This window comes from Penicillium brevicompactum, assembly GCF_028827555.1.
Source record: "Penicillium brevicompactum strain IBT 35665 chromosome Unknown utg000006l_segment0_segment0, whole genome shotgun sequence".
Lineage (NCBI taxonomy): Eukaryota > Fungi > Ascomycota > Eurotiomycetes > Eurotiales > Aspergillaceae > Penicillium > Penicillium brevicompactum.
This window is the reverse complement of record NW_026623209.1, coordinates 1,490,026-1,508,755: the sequence shown is the minus strand read 5'-3', so window position 1 is coordinate 1,508,755 and position 18,730 is coordinate 1,490,026. Positions and strand designations below refer to the sequence as shown.

Genomic DNA, 18,730 nt, shown 5'->3' with positions numbered 1-18,730 from the left:
GTATGAGCTTTGTGATCGTTCTGCCTGACGATGGTTTTGCACTCTAGTCGACCACACCCAGAATCTTGCTCAACTTGCGCTTGGTGTTTGTCGCCCCTCGCGTGCGACTGCAATTCGACATGGCTGGAATTAATCCTTGCTGTCAGCGGCGTCATACTCGCCACCAATGGACCCCATCTCCGGGACCGATTGCGGCGACTGACCAGGACAGATTCATGGATCGCATGGATCGCGACATTTGATCTAATCAGATCTCTCGATGTGGATTGGGGAGGTTTTTCGCCCCAAATCCTTTCGTACTGACACCATGGTGCAGGTTTTGTGACATTTTCTGTTGGAGCGCAGTACGAAATGTGGCCACTACGATCCTGTCAGCTCTTGGTCCCACCGGGGCCCCCGGTGGCACGATTGGGCATAAAATGTTTTTCTCGGGTGCTCCAGTTGTTCGGTCGGGTGGGTCTGTAAGCGACGCCTGGAGCCCTGGAGCCCTGGAGCTTGGAGATTCGGCAAATCTGCCGGTAGTGTATGCAGACGTTTTTTCGGGTCCTTCGGAGGGGTCTCACGGGTTTAATGGTAGTACGGGTCCTACTTCGCGTGTTAAGCGATTGTCTGGGGAGTTCAATTCGCTGGAGCAATCCTCGTACGACAGTTGCCTTATACAAGTAGGATCTGTTTTACCATCTTCGTCTCACCAAGGGCTCCACTAATTATGTTCTAGCCCAGTCGAAGCAAATACAAGATGTTTTCGGGTTTCTCAATAATGCATGTGTATTTGAAGCAGGTGCTAATTGACCTTGCTCTGTTCTATATGTATATTCTAGTGGCCAACCATCGCTTGGTGGGCAGGTCCATATCTGTTTCCGTGTGGCTTAGCAGCATCAATGATCTTGCGCATCTCCTTCTGTTCCTCCTCGGTCAACTCAATATCCCGAGATGCCCAGTTCTCCTCAAGGCGAGCGGCCTTGGTAGTTCCTGGGATAGCAATCATTCCTTGGGTAGCAACCCAAGCGAGTGCGATTTGGCTGATCTTGCAGCCCTTGCGAGCAGCGATTCCCTTGATTGCCTCCACGATTTCCTTGTTCTTATAGAAGTTCTCGCCTTGGAATTTGGGAGCTAAGGAGCGTCTGAGTTAGTAAATGGCTTCATCGGAAAGATCGGGGTAGTGTTGCTTGCTCACATTTACGGCGGAAGTCATCGGGAGAGAAGTCGTCGGGGGAGTTGTAATCAAAGTTATCGACCAGCCATCCGTGGCCGAGGGGACTGTATGCGACGTAGGCGACGTCGAGCTCCTTAGCGGTATCGATCAAGTTATCTGTTTCGTGCACTGTCTCGAATGCTGAGTACTCGGCCTGAACGGCATCGATCTTGGCAACTATTCGTCGTTAGCAGAGAGCTTGCTGGGTTTTGTGGGGCAAATTTACTAGAGTTCGCCTTGCGCAGGGTCGCAGCAGAGCATTCTGAGAGTCCAATGTACTTGGTCTTTCCGGCTTGGCGGATTTCATCCAGAGCAGGAATGGATTCAGTGAGGGGAGTGTCTGGTCAAATTAGCGATTATAACTAGCCGACACTTTGTCTGGGCGACATACTGGGGTCAATTCGGTGCAGATAGTACAAGTCCGGGGTGAAGCCCAATCTTTCGATAGTGCCGTCGATATACTGCTTGATGTGCGCGGCGGAGTTGGTGATTGAGCCACCTCCTCCAAACACGTCAAAGCCACACTTGGAGGCAACTGGAAATTGCATGTTAGTACGATTGATGGCTTACTCTAGGGTGTGGGAAAACTCACTGAAGACCTTGTCACGGACATTGTGCTTCCTGATGAAGTCACCAAGAAGCTTCTCGTTAACTCCAGCCTGGTAGACAACAGCGGTATCCCAGAAGGTACAGCCTAGCTCAATTGCCTTAAGGAGAACAGGCTCAGCTTCCTCGAGGCTCAAGTCAGAGCCGAGTCCGAAGCTCAGGCCCATGGCTCCAAAGCCTGGCGAGGGAACTTGAATGCTACCGAAGGGGATTGTCTTGACCATTTTTGTAGAGTGTTGATTTCAAGTGTTGATTTTTGTCTTGAACTTGAAGAATATACTGAAGTTCGATCCGGCTCAATTTATACTCATTGTCTTTGGCCTGGGTTCGGAATTAGGACTTGATGACTTCAATGTGGGTCCCGATTATTCTACCTCCATTGCTTAACTCCGGCCTTGTTTGATGATCTGGTAAAATCGCAAGCGATGACAAACTCTTTCAGCAAAAGCTGTCGAGATGCAAGGCTGAGATTAATATGCAAATTAGTATTCTGGTGAGTTTACCCTGTACACTTAGTCAAAAAAAATCCCGGATTATCGCTTGGTTGTTCAGCTTTGACAGAACGAGCTACTCCGTACAGTACGGAGTAGTTAACCTCGAGGTGGGGGGAGTCAGCAGGCTGCATAACCCCGCCACCAAATCTCATTAAGCAATGCTTAACATCGGATTATCCTTATGACTTCATCTATCTTCATGATTGCATAACAACAATTAAATGAAGTTAGGAAATTAACTCAAACTGGTGTATGTACCGGGAGCATGGTGACGATCATGGAGTTCAAGCTTGGTGACAGAAACTAGCGTGATGAGACGATCAAGAGGGTCAATGTCGCGGCGTGTAAGCATACTCCAATGAAATCAGCATAACCTCGGGCCTGCATTCTCTTTTCTTTAGAATTCATCCCGATGTTGTATCCTAATCGCTTAGGGAGCACGTCCAAGCGCCAGGAACCCCAAGATTCGAGAGCCATGCCGCACAGGAACACAGTGCATTGACTTGGAGATACTTTAACCCCGCACAAGGGTCTGGTATCCAGCACTAGCACTGGCCAGGTTGTGAATCTCATGAATGCGACGTTACAGTCGACGCGAGATGAACCTCCTTGCAGGCACTCGTGCCTTCTGCCTTCTGCGTCCATCACTTCATCAACATCCGCATCAACACAGCTTTGACGCGTCGCCACGCGCAGCTAACTGTTCACATTCCAGAGCGCAATGGCAATTTTACACACCTTTTATAGCCTCCTGCTCCTCCAATATGTCCGGGGCACAGGCGCGACGCAAGATGACTTACGCTATGTCGATCCCTTGATCGGGTCAACGAATGGCGGCAATGTTTTTGCAGGGGCAAGTCTGCCCTATGGCATGGCAAAGCCCGTTGCCGATGTCGATGGCCAGAATACAGGCGGCTTCTCGACCGATGGTAGCAATGTCACCGGCTTTTCGCACATGCACGACAGTGGTACAGGCGGAAATCCGTCAATGGGTAATTTCCCGCTGTTCCCTCAGTACTGTAAGGACAATCTTGTGGACAATTGCAAGTTTCCCAAGTCTGCACGCGCTATACACTACAAGAATGACTCTGTTGTCGCCAAGCCCGGGTATTTTGCATTGACGCTTGAGAGTGGCATCAAGGCTGAGATGACTGCTGCACAACACACTGCACTGTACCGCTTCATCTTCCCCGGAGGAACAACGGCCGATGGAAATGATCTCAACCCACTCATCTCACTGGATCTGACCGATCTGTGGGATAGTCGTCAGAATGCCTCGATCAATATTGAAGCCGACAAGGGTCGAATGAAAGGCAATGGCACTTTCTTGCCGAGCTTCGGGGCTGGCTCTTATCAGTCATACTTCTGTGCGGACTTTGTCGGTGACGATGTTCAAGACAGTGGGATTTGGGTCAATGATCGAGCCGGATCGGTACAGCAGCTTTTTGTCACCCGTGGCTTCAACAATTTCTATCTGCAAGCTGGAGGCTATATGAGCTTTAATCCTTCAGAAGACCGGACCGTGACTGTGAGAGTTGGCGTCAGCTTTATTAGCACAGACCAAGCTTGCAAAAATGCCGAAACGGAAGTACCCAACCCAGATGATGCCTTTCATGATCTGCGCAACCAAGCGGAGATTGCATGGAGCGAGAAGCTGAGTCCTATCGAGGTCACTTCGGGTGGTGTGAGCAATGACATGTTGAGCGCTTTTTGGAGCGGTATTTACCGGACAATGCTATCACCGCAGAACTTGACTGGTGAGAACCCGCTCTGGAAAAGCGACGAGCCATATTTCGACTCGTTCTATTGTCTGTGGGATGCTTTCCGATCGCAGCATCCATTCCTTACAGTAATTGACCCCCAGGCCCAATCGAAAATGGTCCGCAGCTTGTTGGACACCTTCAAGCATGAAGGATGGCTACCTGATTGCCGCATGAGCCTATGCAAAGGCTGGACGCAGGGTGGCTCTAACGCCGATGTTGTTCTGGCAGATGCCTATGTCAAAAATCTCACTGGAATTGACTGGGAACTCGCGTACAAAGCGATGGTCAATGATGCAGAGAATGAACCACTTGAATGGTCCTATGAAGGACGAGGTGGTCTCCAGAGCTGGAAGCATCTCCACTATATCCCATATCTTGACTTCGACTACATTGGGTTTGGCACCAACTCACGAAGTATCTCCCGGACGGTCGAGTATGCCTACAATGATTACAGTCTGTCAGTGGTAGCCAAAGGTCTCGGCAAAGACTACTCTACTTACTTGGCACGATCTGGAAACTGGCAAAACTTGTACAAAGAGGACGAAAAGTCCTTGCTGGGCAATGGCACAGACACTGGGTTTACCGGCTTCTTCCAGCCCAAGTACATCAATGGGACATGGGGGTATCAAGACCCCATTGCATGTAGTGCGTTGGCTTCATGGTGTTCTCTTACCTCAAACCCTTCCGAGACCTTCGAGTCTAGCATCTGGGAGTATCAATTGTATGTATCACTTCTTTCACTTCAAGAATTAAAGCTCACGCCTCACCAGCTTCGTTCCTCACGACATGGCAAGGTTGATCAAGATGGTCGGCGGCCCTGAGTCCTTCGTTTCCCGCCTTGACTACTTCCACACCTCAGGCCTAGCGGATATGGGTAATGAGCCTGTTTTCCTCACCGTATATGACTACCATTACGCCGGCCGTCCAGCTTTGTCCGCCAGTCGAGCTCACGCGTACATCCCATCTTCATTCAACGCGACGAAGAGCGGACTACCTGGAAATGATGATTCAGGCGCCATGGGATCATTCTTGGCATGGAGCATGATGGGGCTTTTCCCGAACCCAGGTCAGAATGTCTACCTCATCATACCTCCATTCTTCGAGGCTGTCGCAATCACTCATCCGGAGACCAACAAAACGGCCACGATTCGCAATGTTAATTTCGACAAAAGCTACAAGAGCATTTATATCCAGAGTGCGACGCTCGATGGAAAGCCCTACAACAAAAACTGGATTGGGCATGAATTCTTTACGCAGGGTATGACGCTAGAACTGACGCTTGGGGACCATGAAAGTACCTGGGGCACGCGGAAGGAAGACTTGCCTCCGAGCATAAGCGATACGTTCATTATGGATGAGATCTAAACAGCGGCAATGTGTAGCATTGATTAGCCTCTCAGATTTGCTTTTCTATATGTTGATGAAACCGCGGAGCACATCCGATGTGGGTCATCGTATGCCATACTCCGTAGTCTAATTCGGAAAGCGAGCATACTCCCAGTCACCATTAGCGAAAGGATAATTCATTTTTTGCAAGTGTAATGATAATCTTTGAAAGTCAATGGTGATAAAAGCTTAAGATATTCTGAAAGTACCGATGGTCAGGTGACCCGCAGCGGGCCACGAATCGAAGTACACGTGGATTTCCTTGTTCCAATTCCCCAAATCCTCAAGCGCCCATCTGAAACTGCTCTTTCTCATTTTTGGGAATCTCGCCTTTCCATTAGTCCCAGGCGCTCCCGCGATCGGACCCTTGGCGACATCGCTTCCCTCGCAGCCCCCCGGATCTGCGACCCAAGCCCAGCATGGCGAGCCGCCAGCTCACCCGGCGCATTATCACCAGCGCAGTGATCGCACTATGCCTAATCTTCTTCCTCTTTCTCCGGCCACAGGGCCCCCCAAGTCCCGCAATTCGCGCGCCGGGCCATATCGATCACACCGTACCCGCGCCGGGGATAAGCATCCAAGATAGCACATTGAAGGGGGCCGTGGTGATGCCGAAGCTAGGCAATGCAACAGTCAAGTAAGCGCCGGAACTCCACACACAGACATTGGCAATATCTACGTGTCAAGCAGTGGAACGACTTGCTGACCGTGTATTGGTCGGAATCCAGGGCTGAACTAGGTCGTGCGACATGGAAGTATTTCCACACCGTTATGGCGCGATACCCGGAAGCCCCCACGGACGACCAGAAAGAGGCGCTGCGCTCTTATATTTACCTGTTTGCTCGCTTGTACCCATGGTAAGAAGCTCCTGCCCGGTATGGATTGTTTGCGCGCGGATTGGAGGCTGACGTGACACAGTGGGGAGTGTGCCGAACATTTCCAGCAACATTTACACAAATATCCGCCTCAGGTCTCGTCGCGTAATGCTGCTTCGGGTTGGGCTTGCTTCATTCATAATGAGGTCAATGCGATGCTTGATAAGCCTGAATTTGACTGCGCCAACCTTGGCGACTTCTACGATTGTGGTTGCAGCGGGGAAGAAGAAGAGGGCGGCAAAAAAGGATCAGCCTCGCAATCTGAGGGGGAGGGCGCGGATCATGATGGTCCCGCGGTGGAAATTTCCAAAGAAGCGTGAGCGACTATGTGGTGTATACTTTGTTCCCTTGATCACTAACATCTGTTTCAGGACTACCCGCGGTTGACAGACCTGAATCCTCGCCTCATGCATGTTTCCTAGCCTTCCCTTGGCGTGTGGGATTACTTTTGAGACAGGACTATGTGTCTTGATGGAGCTGGTCTCCTTGTACAGTAATAGATTGTCGACTGACAGTATCAATATCATTATACCCTTGTGTTTTGCATGTGCATGTGGCTTTGGCTTGGAGGGGGGCCAATTGTGTTACATCACTGTGCCGATTTAGCGCATCTTCGGAGGCGTCTCGTACTTGTTATTATCACCGTGATGCCAGATGGATGAACCCGATGATCCGAGCCTTCCAAGGTTGGAAGCAAAGACCAAAGTAGGCATCTGTGGTGTATAGAACCTGGGAGTCCTACTCCAAGGGTCCCATTGAAGGCCAGCATTTAGGAACATATCCACGGAGGTAGCTCTACTACAGAGATTTCATAGTGAGAGATGATTGACAACTTCATGGATCTCCCACAAAGTCGCCATGTGCCGTTTTTGGACTAGACTGCCGATCTCTAGCCACCGAGTGCACCTGAGCATTGGTAGATCATCCTCCCCAGTGATGATATGGCGCGCATGACCCGACGGGCCTAGCCGGTATACCCTTGAACCTGAGCGGTGAATCGGCCAGGTCTTTACCGTCGCACTGAACAATATCATGACCGAAGCATTAAAGTTTGCGATCCTTTTCATTATCCAGACGATGCCAGGTCGTACCCTCGTGATACAAAACCCCCATTTGCATGTGCCAGGAGGGGAAGACATCCAGATCCCGAATCAGTAAAGATGGCCGTGGATATCGTCAAGCGGGATGAAAAGATTTGGGTTCGGGCTAGAAATAGCGTCAACTGCTCAGATGTTGACTGAGCAAATGAAAAGATGGGGTCTCCTGACAGGGACTATCCAGCCAACCATGTTGGATGTGGTCCATGCGGGTTACAACACTGACCAATCTGACTTGAATGCTCGCCACTTGATATGAAAGTATGTGGGAAGATCCAGGGCACCAAAAATAGTAGACATAATACTCCGTGGTGAAAAAGGGCCAATTATAGGTTGCAGTAGCATGGGAGAAAGTACCGAGTAGTTTATCTGTTGCAAACTTTCTTTGGTAGTCAGGTCCGGGGGAGAATGGTTGATTCTAGTGAGACTGATAGCCGTTATATAGTGAAACAGTTTAAGAGAACTAGAGCGAAATCTTACCAGTGTCTTATTGGCTAGACTCGAGAACAAGAAGCATCATTACGACAGAAAGAGAGGGTGGTCTGCTGTTTTGCGCTGAATCACATTTCATACTTCCTAAATTGGTTTAGCGTTGACCCGATTCAGACTAGTCAGTCGCGCGCGCGCTTCCAAATTTCGCGGGAAAAAAAAGTCAAGTCCGGAAAGTTCGTTGCGCTAATCCCATATCTTTCAAGGGATATTCCCCCTCTTCACCGTGTGGCGTATTTTCTACGCAGTTTGACCACTTTCGCGCTCGATATCTATCCCCTTGAACTCTTCTCTGCTTACAGGCGGGGCGATCATTCTCAATATGGTTTCTTTCTCTTGCGAGGTGAGTGGGCTGATATCTGCCTATGGCGAATAGAAGAATCTTTGCCAGGGCTTTGCGCATATACAGTCTGCTAATCCTGCTAGGCTTGCGGTGACGTTCTCACCAAGAAGAAGCTCGACCCCCATCGCGGCCAATGTCATGGCGCTTCCTTTACCTGTATTGATTGCATGGTGCACTTTTGGGGGACCGAGTACAGATCGCATACGGTAAGTCAAGTCAGTTGAGTACACAATCCTTGTGTCTACTGCGATGAGGCCCCATACTACCCAGTCCAAGGGAGGCATTCACTGACGAAGTCAATCACTAGTCCTGCATGAGCGAAGCGCAAAAGTACCAGGGTGCTCTCTACAAGGAGAAGCCCACCAAGAACCAAAAGAAGGGACAGAACAATCAGAAACAGAATGCCAACGCCCATGCCAACGCGAAGCAAGCCCCCAACAACCGCCACCAGCAACCCCGTGTGGAGGACGGCTCAGATGGCGAGGGATCCAAGATCGCACCTCCTCCTCCTTGTCCTACACCCCCACCCGCGGGCGAAGTGCGTCCCCCCCGCTCCGGCACCGGCAAATGACAAGCCTGTCAATGTGTTTGACTACCTGGTCACGGAGCAGACTCCAAACGCTTCCAAGGTCTCTATCGTGGAACCCAAGGAACAGATGAAGATGAAGACCAATGCCAAATCGGTATTCGAACCCAGTGATGCCTTGGCTCGCTTTGAGGCCAACCCGACTACGGACGACGAGGGTAAGAACTACGATGTCGCTTACCACGAGCATGGCTTCTCCTACGGCACTGGCAATATCCCGCATTCGGACCTTCCCCCTAACGTATCTACAGAATTTGTCACACCCGCACCCAAGAAGAAGAAGGACCGCAAGGAGAAGGTACCCGGCACTGCCAGCGAGAAGAAGCGCAAGCGCGGACAACCAGATGCTCTCAGCACCCCCCGCGACGGAGCCGATACCCCAATGATGGATGCCCCCTCCAGCATTATCAACAATGCTGGTACCCCAATGCTGAACCACTCTGGTCTCACCGGTGGCTTGAACCGCATGATGCGCTCGCCCTCTCCTGGCGACGACAGCCCGGAGACCCACCGCCGCGCCTACCAGGACACTTCATCCCCGATCAAGCGCAGTCGCCGCAATGGTAAAGAAGTTAACGGTAACGGAGATCCCGGTCTGGGAATATCCATGAAGAATCGCGCTGAGCGCCTTGTGTCCTCCATGTTCGGCGGATCGGCAGTCTCCAGCGCCAGCGGCAGCACAGAGGTCAACCCCAAGGCAGTGGTGCGTGCCCGCCGCGGCAGCTCCTCCAGCGCCGAAGGTCAAATCGAAGTCCGCAAGAGTAAGAAGTCACACCGTGCGCGCGATTCTCCCGAGGAGACCCGCAAGTCCAAGCGCAAGAGCAGCAACCCTGCTGACGAACGGCCCAGTCGTCGTCTGAAGCAGATCGACGACGGTCGTGGCTCAGCGGACTCACCTAGCCACCAGGTCATGGTTTACAAGAAGTCCAAGCCGCCTGCGCGCACAGATGAGGATCTTCAACGTGAACTTGCCCATCATTTCCTTTCCATCGTGCCTCAGGGTAGTACCCGCGGCTGTTCGATTAACAAGACGCTCAAGCGGCTCCATCGTGATCTCGAGAACGAGTACGAGACCGAAGCTGGCTACCAACGCAGACTTGATGATGAGAAGGATCTTTGGAGAGCTTTGAGATTGCGTCGCAACGACCGTGGCGAGATTGTCCTTTTCATCTAGAACCTGGGCTGGGCTTGGGCTTCAAAGACAATCAAAACGGAGTGGTTTGGTTCTTTATGAGGTGGATGGACTGGATTTATTTTTTTGCATAGCGCCATTTGATTATTCCGATGCAGCGGCTAAGATGTCGCATGTTCATATTAATGTGGAACGGGACTAAATTGCATTGATAATGTCTACCTTGACTTGATCTTTTTGTTTTATTGAGATGCGTCAGCAATGCATGTTACTTCTCAGTCTAGAATCAAGGTCCAAGTATTGAGGATCATGTTCTTTGCCTCTCGACAAGCATAGATACGATCGTGAGTCAAATTGTATAGATCATCGACCCACATCTCACCTCTGCAATGCCCGGGCTCCACTCGGGACTCCGGGCAACTTGAAAAAATGAGTCATCTATGCAATGCCTGAGTCACTAAGCTACGTCACCGCCTTAGCCCCACCGCCCAATTCTGCCGTGAGAGCTTTTATCGTTTTCTAGATAGTTCGTTTGGTTGCCATCCAATCCTTGTCCAATTTTTCTAGCAGGCTATATCGCCTTGGTATTGTGTTTTGTTGATCAGATCTCTGCCTCTGCGTTATACTCTTCGTTTTTGCATCTTTTCAACTTTGTTTAGCCGAACTCATTCAGTTACCCATCGCCTTTTTATCAGCACCACCCAAAGAAGCACAAAATAGAGCGCAAGTGTATGAGCACACCAAAAGTGTTCATACAACCTTCATCGGCACCCACGAATATGTCAGCGCCCCTCCCAGATACCGCTGCCCCAAGCGGATCACGACCCCCACGTTCATCAAGGCCGAGACGCCGAGGGCGGGGTCCTGCGAATCGCGATGCGCAGCAACAAAGACCTGCTACTACGAGCGAACCTCAGAACCCAGCCGCTGCGCAATTGCAGCCAACACACCCTCAGCCATCCCCGAATACAACCCCTCAGTCTGATCAACACAATGACCAGCGCTCTCAGAGAGGTGGAAGAACCAGAGAAGGAAGAGGGAGGAGACAGCGCAACAATGGAACCCCGCGGAGAGGTCAAGGCTCAAATGAAGCAAATGAAGGAACTGAAGGACAAAATCCACGGCCTGAGGTGCGATCCCGCGGTATGAGAGCGCGGGGTTTTGAGGCTCAATTGACGCGGCCTGAGCCGTCGGGTGATACAGCATTGGATGGGGTGGGGCACCATAACGATAATGCTTTAAGAGCAGATGTGCCGGCTTTTGTACCAGGCATGCCTCCCTCTGATGCTCCCCGCCATCCACATTCCGAATCGGCGCCATCTGCGAAAGGGAAAGGGAAAGCTAGACAACCCAGGGCACCGCCGCAACCACCGAAGGTTACAACGAAGTCCACTGCGGCCGACCTGGCAACCCGAATCCACGAAGATATCTCCCATAATCTATACGAATGTCCCATCTGCTGCAGCGAGCTAGGTCGCAGATCTCGTGTTTGGTCATGTGAACTTTGCTGGACAGTCTTCCATTTGAGTTGTGTGAAGAAATGGTCCAAGAACGAAGGTGCTTCTGCCCAGAGGGCTTCGGCCCAGGAGGACGGGCAGGGTAGTTCCACTCCGCGTGCTTGGCGTTGTCCGGGCTGCAATCTTTCGCATGAGAACTTCCCTTCCAATTACTCTTGTTGGTGTGAGAAGGAAGTCGATCCTAGACCGCTGCCTGGGTTGCCGCCACACTCTTGTGGTCAGACTTGCTCGAGACCGCGTAAGGGATGTCCCCATCCTTGTGATACGACTTGTCATGCCGGTCCATGTGCTCCTTGTACTGCCATGGGACCTACGCAGGATTGCTTCTGTGGTTTGAACTCGTCGACAAAACGATGTCAAGATACCGATTATGAAAATGGCTGGAGTTGTGGTGAGATTTGTGGCGAACTTCTCCCTTGTGGAGAACATACCTGTCCGCTGCCCTGTCATGAGGGTTTGTGTGGAGGCTGTGAAGTCGACATCGAGGCTCGTTGCTATTGTGGAAAAATGCAGACAGAGATGTCATGCAAGTCCAAGGATGACGAGAAAGATAGTCGAGTCATTCATGAGGATGGCTCTGACGAAGAATGGACCGGCTGCTTTGGTTGCGGGGAGACTTGCAACCGCCCTCTAGACTGCGGCAAACATTCATGCCGGAAGGACTGTCACCCTCAAGACTCACACCCTGCTCACTGTCCACGATCACCAGACGTGGTATTGGATTGCGCCTGTGGAAAGACGCCGCTGTCTGAGATCCCGGGGTACACTCCGCGAACCTCTTGTGAAGACCCAATTCTCAACTGTCAGAAGCCATGTGGCAAGAGTCTGCCATGTGGTCACCCTTGCGATAAATTGTGTCACACCGGGCCCTGTGGCGCTTGTTTGCGCCAGGTTCGCATCAAGTGCCAATGCGGTCGTACTGATAATTCAACTATTTGTCATCAAGGCCATAACGAGCCTCCCATGTGTCCGCGCCAGTGCAAGGCGACTTTACATTGCGGTCGTCACACCTGCACTGATCGATGCTGCCCAGGAGAACAACGGGCGAACGAACGCCAGGCTGCGCGTCGTAAGCTCAGACCTCATCTGCGCCCCGCCGAGGAAGACATCGAAGCAGAGCACATCTGCACTCGTATATGTGGTCGGATGCTGAAATGCGGAAGACACACATGTCCAGAGCTTTGTCACAAGGGTGCCTGCAATACTTGCAGGGAGGCAGTATTCGAAGAGATCTCGTGTAATTGCGGAAGATCTGTTCTCTACCCTCCCCAGCCATGTGGCGCAAAGCCACCTTCTTGTAGTTTCCCATGCGAGCGTCCCAAGCGATGTGGCCATCCTCAACCCGCGCATACTTGTCACACGGATGAAGAGAACTGCCCTAAGTGTCCTTTCTTGACAGAGAAGCCGTGTTTGTGCGGTAAACGTGTATTGAAGAACGTTCCTTGCTGGCTAGCCGACGCACGCTGTGGACAGGTCTGTGGACAAAAGCTCAAATGCGGCTCTCATTTCTGCCGGAAAGATTGTCATCGTCCGGAGGACTGCGAGGACGCAACCAAGCCTTGCACTCAGGCTTGTGGAAAGAACAAGTCTATCTGTGGTCATCCTTGCACAGAGCAATGTCACGCCCCTTACGCATGCCCCGAGAAGACCCCATGTTCGTCCAAGCTTGCGGTGACATGTGGCTGTGGACGACTGCGTCAAGAAAGACGCTGCAATGCCGCCAAGGCTGTCACAGTAAAGGGCCAGGTCCAGTCACCCCAGCGCACACCGGACCTGACTTCGTTGGTCTGCGACGACGAATGTACTCGCCTAGAACGCAATCGCACCCTGGCAGGTGCGCTCGGTGTTGATATCAATCCAACGACCACAATGCAGACCATCACAGCCGAGAACCTTCCCTATTCGGAGGAAACTCTCAACCAGTACATCAAACTGGCAGCATCTGCACCTCTCTCAACTTTGCAAAGCATTGAAGCCAGTCTGCATTCTCTTGCAACGGCAGACAAGTCCACCCGCTCTTTCCGCTTCCAACCCGCCAAGCCTACCCTCCGCGCATTTGCCCACTCCCTCGCCGCAGACTGGGGCTTCGTAACAGAAAGTCACGACCCTGAACCACACAGACATGTCTTTGTCTTAAAGCCTGTTGTCTGGAACCCGCCGCGCTTCGGCACGGGGGCTGGCTCGTCAATCGGTATTGGCGGCATGAGCGTGCGCGAATGCGTCAAGCTGCGCGAGCGCGAGCGTTCAAAAGAAGCAGAGGCCCGTCGTGTCGCTGCCATTGAAGCAAAGGCTGTACGCGAAGCCACCAAAGCCCAGGCCAGCAGTGGAGACGGTGGTTGGGCCCAGGTTGCTTCTAAGAGTCGAGGCGGAAGCGGTGCCAGCACGAGGAGTGGTACACCCGTTCAAAGCCCTTGGGTCAGCAAGTCTATCTATGCTGCTCTCGATGGCGAAGGAGCCAAGAAGGAACGTCTCGTTCTTCGTTCAGGTGTTGGGGCTGGCAAGTCTCTGCGTGCAAAGACCCCTGCTGATGAGGTTGTTGATAATTGGGAGGATGCTCAGGATGCTGAAGAAATTCAAGAGAAGCAGGAAGAAGAGAAGAAGATGGAAGGTGATCAGGTTCCGGACCAGACAGTTCCTGGGGACTCTGAGGACCCTGTGGACCTGGTGGGAACCGAAACCGAACTTGAGCCCGAGGCAGAGGTCCAGGCAGAGGCTCAGCCTGCTGAGGCTGAAGCTACTGCAAACGACGTCGAAGTTTAAGCTCCTGTATTGGACTTGATGATTGATGACTTGGATGGCAAAGACTTCAATGAACATTTCTCCCTATGTTTGCACGAAATTTTGCATGGACACTGGAATTGCTCCATATTCGCATGAAAAGAAAAGCATACAAGCACACGTTGTAAATTATCATTGCAGCAAATCAAAAAATTAGAAACATTGATGAAGCAACCCCAAAATCATCAGATCGTCAATCGTGAACCAAAAGCTAGACCATTTCGACGTGAACCCGCGTGGAACTTCTACTACTCCGGTATGATCTTCACAAACTGCAAGCACCCCTCGTTGGTAGCCCTGTAGGGTCCATGCTTCATTCCAGGATGTCTGTAGGCATAGGCACCGATGCCCCATGACTGCCCAAGCGACAGATCCTCCAATCCGCCGCGCAGCGTGCACACCTCTTCGACATAGGTGTGTGTTATTTGCTCAGACTGTTGTGAGATGGCATTGGGCTCCCACCATTGCAAGACAGCTTTCTCTTGCGTATTGCCGTTCAGTAGAAATTCCCATACACCTGGTGCGATCGAGTACCATGGCAATGCGGACTTGGAGCCCGGGGGCGTGCCAACTGCTGGGTGTAGTGGTGGAGTGGTGAATTCTTTCTGGGAGAACGACATAGCTGTGCTGGTTGCAGCTTTGTAGAGTGAGATTGAAGGTTGTGAAGGTGTTTAGGTTGTGGTTGAGGGGTAAGAGGGGATCTACGACTTGTTACAATGGTAGGTTTTATAGTTCATTCTGAATCCCAGAGGCTCGGTCAGGTGGCGCGGGGTATTGACAAATGCATGCAATAAAACTCCAAAAGATTCATCGCGCGATGATTAGAGAACCAAAACTACTCCGTACCGAGACCCTAAATATCCCATATCTAAGATACATGTCAAGATTATAGATACAACTGGGAGAGCACGCGGTGTTTTGGTGAGTCCATTAAAAGTGGCCCCGGCTTTATTACATCAGCAGCTATGTCATCCAATCTTTTTGATTTGAATCGGCGATTGTCGATTTGATTCCCCAGACTCAAAATGCCATTCCGACTACAGGGTTTCCAATCTGCTCTACGTGCCCAAAGCGGCCTGTTGCGCAATCAGCAGCGCAGGTGGGCACAGGTTCACGATGTGCGCTTCCTGGCCTCGCACCATGACCCCAAATATGTCCTGGACAAGTATCGGGCCAAGCTGGACCAGAAGGCCAAAGAGTATGTCTATGTTGATGCAGTTACAATTCCACTAGCTAACATACTGGCTCAGAGAGGGACATGACTCAGTCGAATCATTGAAGGAGGCATACGACGAGAAGATTGCAGACCTCCGCCGCAAAGCATCCACTGTCGCAACCCCGGAGCCCAGCGCCCCTACACCCAATGCCGCCAAAAGCACTCCCAAGGCATTCCAGCCCCCTCCTCCCCCTCAAGATTCAAGGACCGCGAAGGTCGCACGCTCTGTCTCCGGCGACTCCAGCCCCGTCAAACCTCTCAGTACATACTTGGACGTCGAGAAGATCCGCGAGCTCCCAGCCAAGGAGATTGAGGCTCTCTGGCGTCTGCGCCACGCAGATAATGGTCACGCCATCTCTGCCGTAATTCCCCTTGACACATACAAGCGCATCATCGCGGCCGCGCGCCAGAACCCACAGTTCATCCTCCCTCTTCCCCGACCCCAAACCCCCGAGGAAGCTGAGCAAACACCCGAGGGCGCGACTGGTACTGCTGCGGACATTCACTTCCTGCAGTGGGCGTTTCACCCGCCTGCGGAGGGTTCGACCCCATCACCCTCCAACACCCATGCTTCCACTGTGATCTTCACCAACTTGGGCGCCTATAAGATGCATGGTTCTTTTGCTCAACCCCACACTACTGTCACTCACCACTTGGATCTGGCTGATGACAAGGGTCTTGTTCTCATGCATGGTCAGATCGTCCCTGACGGTGGTGTCTCGGCGCCTGAGGCAACTTGGTTGGTTAGCTGTGTGCAGCGCTTCTATGACTTTGAGGGCCAGGCCAGTGGTCGCAAGAGTGAGCTTGTTCGTATGTTCACTCGGGGTGATGTTGAGAACTTCAAGGTTGAGGAGCTGCTGGAAGAGTCTGAGCGACTCCAGTAGATTATTGACTTTGTCACCTGTATTATATGTATCTCACCTTTTTGTATCAATTGTCATCTTAGATTTCTAAATTAGATGGTTTCGTCTTGACAATGAAACATGTCCACCACAAAAACCTTGGAAGCCTCTAGTGTATGTACATCAAATGAGATGAATAACTCGTGATATGTACCAAAACTCTCACAACCGTCCAAAGGACAATGCATCTCATGCTTCATCACACACATCGATAACGTGTTATCTGGTTAAGCCAATGCGTACACACTGTGGGAAGAGCCCGAACGTTGGCTGACACCAATCTATCATTTTTCTGTCTGGACTGTCAAGGGCCGGTCGATTGAGATATTCATTGTGGTCTGGTGGTCACCAGTCGATAAATACTGGGAACAAACGGAGCTGCGGTACTTCGAAGTTGGGACGTGCTGGCATTTTTCTTTATTTGCTGCCACTACCTAGTACTGATGGACTTGTGGCTGTCGCCTCGAATTAAGTGATACAAGCTAACCCCGGCCAAAGTCTTGATCTTGTGTCAGCAGATTCGAAGTCGCTCTGGTGGAGCCTCGAGCAGGTCGTGCTTAAATCGGGACCTTTTGGCTTTACTTGCGTGGATTCTGAGGGCGGGAAAAAGAAACAGAAACAGAAACTAATTAGGGTGTTGTATTGCGAGCTCATATTTCGAGAATCTCGTGTTTGATAAATGCGCAGAGGAGCAGGGCCAAAGAAAGGGGAAATAGCAAACTAATTGGGGAAAGATACACATCTGGCGCTCAGTGCTGAGCCATAGCTCACCCGCCGGAGGTTGGATGATGCCAGAAAAAGTGATGGCAAATAAATGTTAACAAGAAGAATGGCCACTCTGAATGCGAGGTTCTTCGCCCAAGCACTTCTAGGCTAAGGGGATAAGTCAGTGCATCTGCTCATTGCGTTGCTGGGGGCAGCTTATTATACAGCGGACACAATGTAAATTTTATGTCTTGATCGCGTGGCAAAGGGTATCATGGTCATGATTGACAGTGTCGATTGCCTCTTGTGTTGCAAGGGCCAAAGCCAGAGGTCCATATTGGCATTTCGGTAAGGCCAGCATTAGGGCCAAGTAAGTAGTTGCACTTCTTGGTCGTAGAATAAAAAGTTTGGGTGAGAATCGTGATGATAATGCCGATTAGCCAATACCAAACACTCGTCTCACGATATGCAAAGGTGACTTTGGCTTAATTTTTCTGTCCCAGCACTTCTTCCGTGACAAAAGAGTGGATGTGCTCGAAATAGCCCGGCTCAGCAACGGAGTCATTATGGCCACCATTGGGCAGTGTGCGCCAGGTCTTGGACTCGGACTTGCAGACGGCAAATAATTGGGCCATGTTGGAGGGACTGTGGAGATTTTAGCTAAGAATTTGAAGCGGAGGTTCTCCAGACTTACGGGACAAGCTCATCCTTGAGTCCACTTAAGAAAAGAACGGGTGTCTTCACAATTTTGGGCAGCACGTCTTCGCTGATCCAATATTGATGGCAGAGGCGCGCCAGATAGCGGGCCGGAGGGAACACACTGGCAGCACATTAGCATTTTTCTCGGAAGCTCAAGGCTTCAAGACACGTACTTTGGGATCAATTTGCGAATGCTAAGGAAAGTGTTCTCCAAGATCAATCCACTGATATCTCCTTGCGCCTCATTATTCGCGACAAGATTGATGGCCACCGCACCGCCGAGACTTTGGCCATAGACGATGATTTCGGTATCTCTTGTCTCGGTGCGTTGGCGCAGGTAATCAAGGCCAGTCTGCGCATCAATCTTGAGGCCTGCCTCGTCTGGTGTGCCGGTTGACATCCCATATCCACGATATTCCAAGAGGAAAACATTACACTGAAGCGTGTCCTGTACAGCTTTGGCAATAGGAACACGGTGACCGATGTTGCCAGCATTGCCGTGGAACATCAATACAGTCACATTACGAGCAAATCGGCCAGGTCGCTGTCGCAAGAAAAGCGCATGCAAGGACTCGCCGTCGGGAGTGGGAATCTGCAGATCTTCAAAGTCGGTAATACCGAATTGGCGAGGACTGGGGACATTTGTACGTGCATCCACTGGGACGTTGCGGGGGTAGATTAGTTCACTAGGGAAAATGTTAGCCCCAGTTGATAACCAGTCTAGAATTCCGAAGCATACTTTTGCTTGAAATATAGCAGTCCACTTGCAACCACAGCCAGGCCAGAAGAGGCCAAAACGGGTAGTCGCATGAACTGCGCGGCACTGTTTGCCATATTGCTGATGCTCCAGGACGGAGGCGGAGGAGATTCGGACATGGCGAGCTTAGTGAAGAGTAAATGGAAGAATCAGAGAGAATGTGTGGTATTTTCAGAATTAGTGAACAAGT

At 51.3% G+C, this 18,730-nt stretch overlaps 8 protein-coding genes across 8 annotated transcripts; 5 read left to right on the top strand and 3 right to left on the bottom strand.

The window, feature by feature from the left end:
- Positions 1–817: 817 nt before the first annotated feature.
- N7506_008762 (uncharacterized protein) lies at positions 818–2,025 on the bottom strand (the record flags this gene model as incomplete). The annotated part of the gene is made up of 5 exons (XM_056958055.1): positions 818–1,113; positions 1,178–1,372; positions 1,422–1,535; positions 1,587–1,730; positions 1,788–2,025. The coding sequence occupies 5 exons, from the start codon at positions 2,023–2,025 to the stop codon at positions 818–820; spliced, it is 987 nt and encodes a 328-aa protein (XP_056807445.1).
- Positions 2,026–3,016: 991 nt separating this feature from the next.
- N7506_008761 (GH92 family glycosyl hydrolase) lies at positions 3,017–5,423 on the top strand (the record flags this gene model as incomplete). Its single annotated transcript, XM_056958054.1, has 2 exons — positions 3,017–4,779; positions 4,829–5,423. The coding sequence occupies 2 exons, from the start codon at positions 3,017–3,019 to the stop codon at positions 5,421–5,423; spliced, it is 2,358 nt and encodes a 785-aa protein (XP_056807444.1).
- Positions 5,424–5,863: 440 nt separating this feature from the next.
- Positions 5,864–6,706, top strand: N7506_008760 (flavin-linked sulfhydryl oxidase ERV2; the record flags this gene model as incomplete). Its single annotated transcript, XM_056958053.1, has 4 exons — positions 5,864–6,081; positions 6,173–6,301; positions 6,363–6,635; positions 6,691–6,706. The coding sequence occupies 4 exons, from the start codon at positions 5,864–5,866 to the stop codon at positions 6,704–6,706; spliced, it is 636 nt and encodes a 211-aa protein (XP_056807443.1).
- Positions 6,707–8,227: 1,521 nt separating this feature from the next.
- Positions 8,228–10,008, top strand: N7506_008759 (LYAR-type C2HC zinc finger protein; the record flags this gene model as incomplete). Its single annotated transcript, XM_056958052.1, has 4 exons — positions 8,228–8,248; positions 8,332–8,454; positions 8,556–8,708; positions 8,788–10,008. 4 exons carry the CDS (start codon positions 8,228–8,230, stop codon positions 10,006–10,008), a joined length of 1,518 nt encoding a protein of 505 aa, XP_056807442.1.
- Positions 10,009–10,745: 737 nt separating this feature from the next.
- N7506_008758 (putative NF-X1 finger transcription factor) lies at positions 10,746–14,243 on the top strand (the record flags this gene model as incomplete). The annotated part of the gene is made up of 1 exon (XM_056958051.1): positions 10,746–14,243. The coding sequence occupies one exon, from the start codon at positions 10,746–10,748 to the stop codon at positions 14,241–14,243; it is 3,498 nt and encodes a 1,165-aa protein (XP_056807441.1).
- Positions 14,244–14,509: 266 nt separating this feature from the next.
- Positions 14,510–14,881, bottom strand: N7506_008757 (uncharacterized protein; the record flags this gene model as incomplete). The annotated part of the gene is made up of 1 exon (XM_056958050.1): positions 14,510–14,881. One exon carries the CDS (start codon positions 14,879–14,881, stop codon positions 14,510–14,512), a length of 372 nt encoding a protein of 123 aa, XP_056807440.1.
- Positions 14,882–15,286: 405 nt separating this feature from the next.
- N7506_008756 (ATP11 family protein) lies at positions 15,287–16,361 on the top strand (the record flags this gene model as incomplete). The annotated part of the gene is made up of 2 exons (XM_056958049.1): positions 15,287–15,459; positions 15,512–16,361. The coding sequence occupies 2 exons, from the start codon at positions 15,287–15,289 to the stop codon at positions 16,359–16,361; spliced, it is 1,023 nt and encodes a 340-aa protein (XP_056807439.1).
- Positions 16,362–17,569: 1,208 nt separating this feature from the next.
- Positions 17,570–18,659, bottom strand: N7506_008755 (alpha/beta hydrolase; the record flags this gene model as incomplete). The annotated part of the gene is made up of 4 exons (XM_056958048.1): positions 17,570–17,729; positions 17,779–17,904; positions 17,957–18,469; positions 18,523–18,659. 4 exons carry the CDS (start codon positions 18,657–18,659, stop codon positions 17,570–17,572), a joined length of 936 nt encoding a protein of 311 aa, XP_056807438.1.
- Positions 18,660–18,730: the final 71 nt, after the last annotated feature.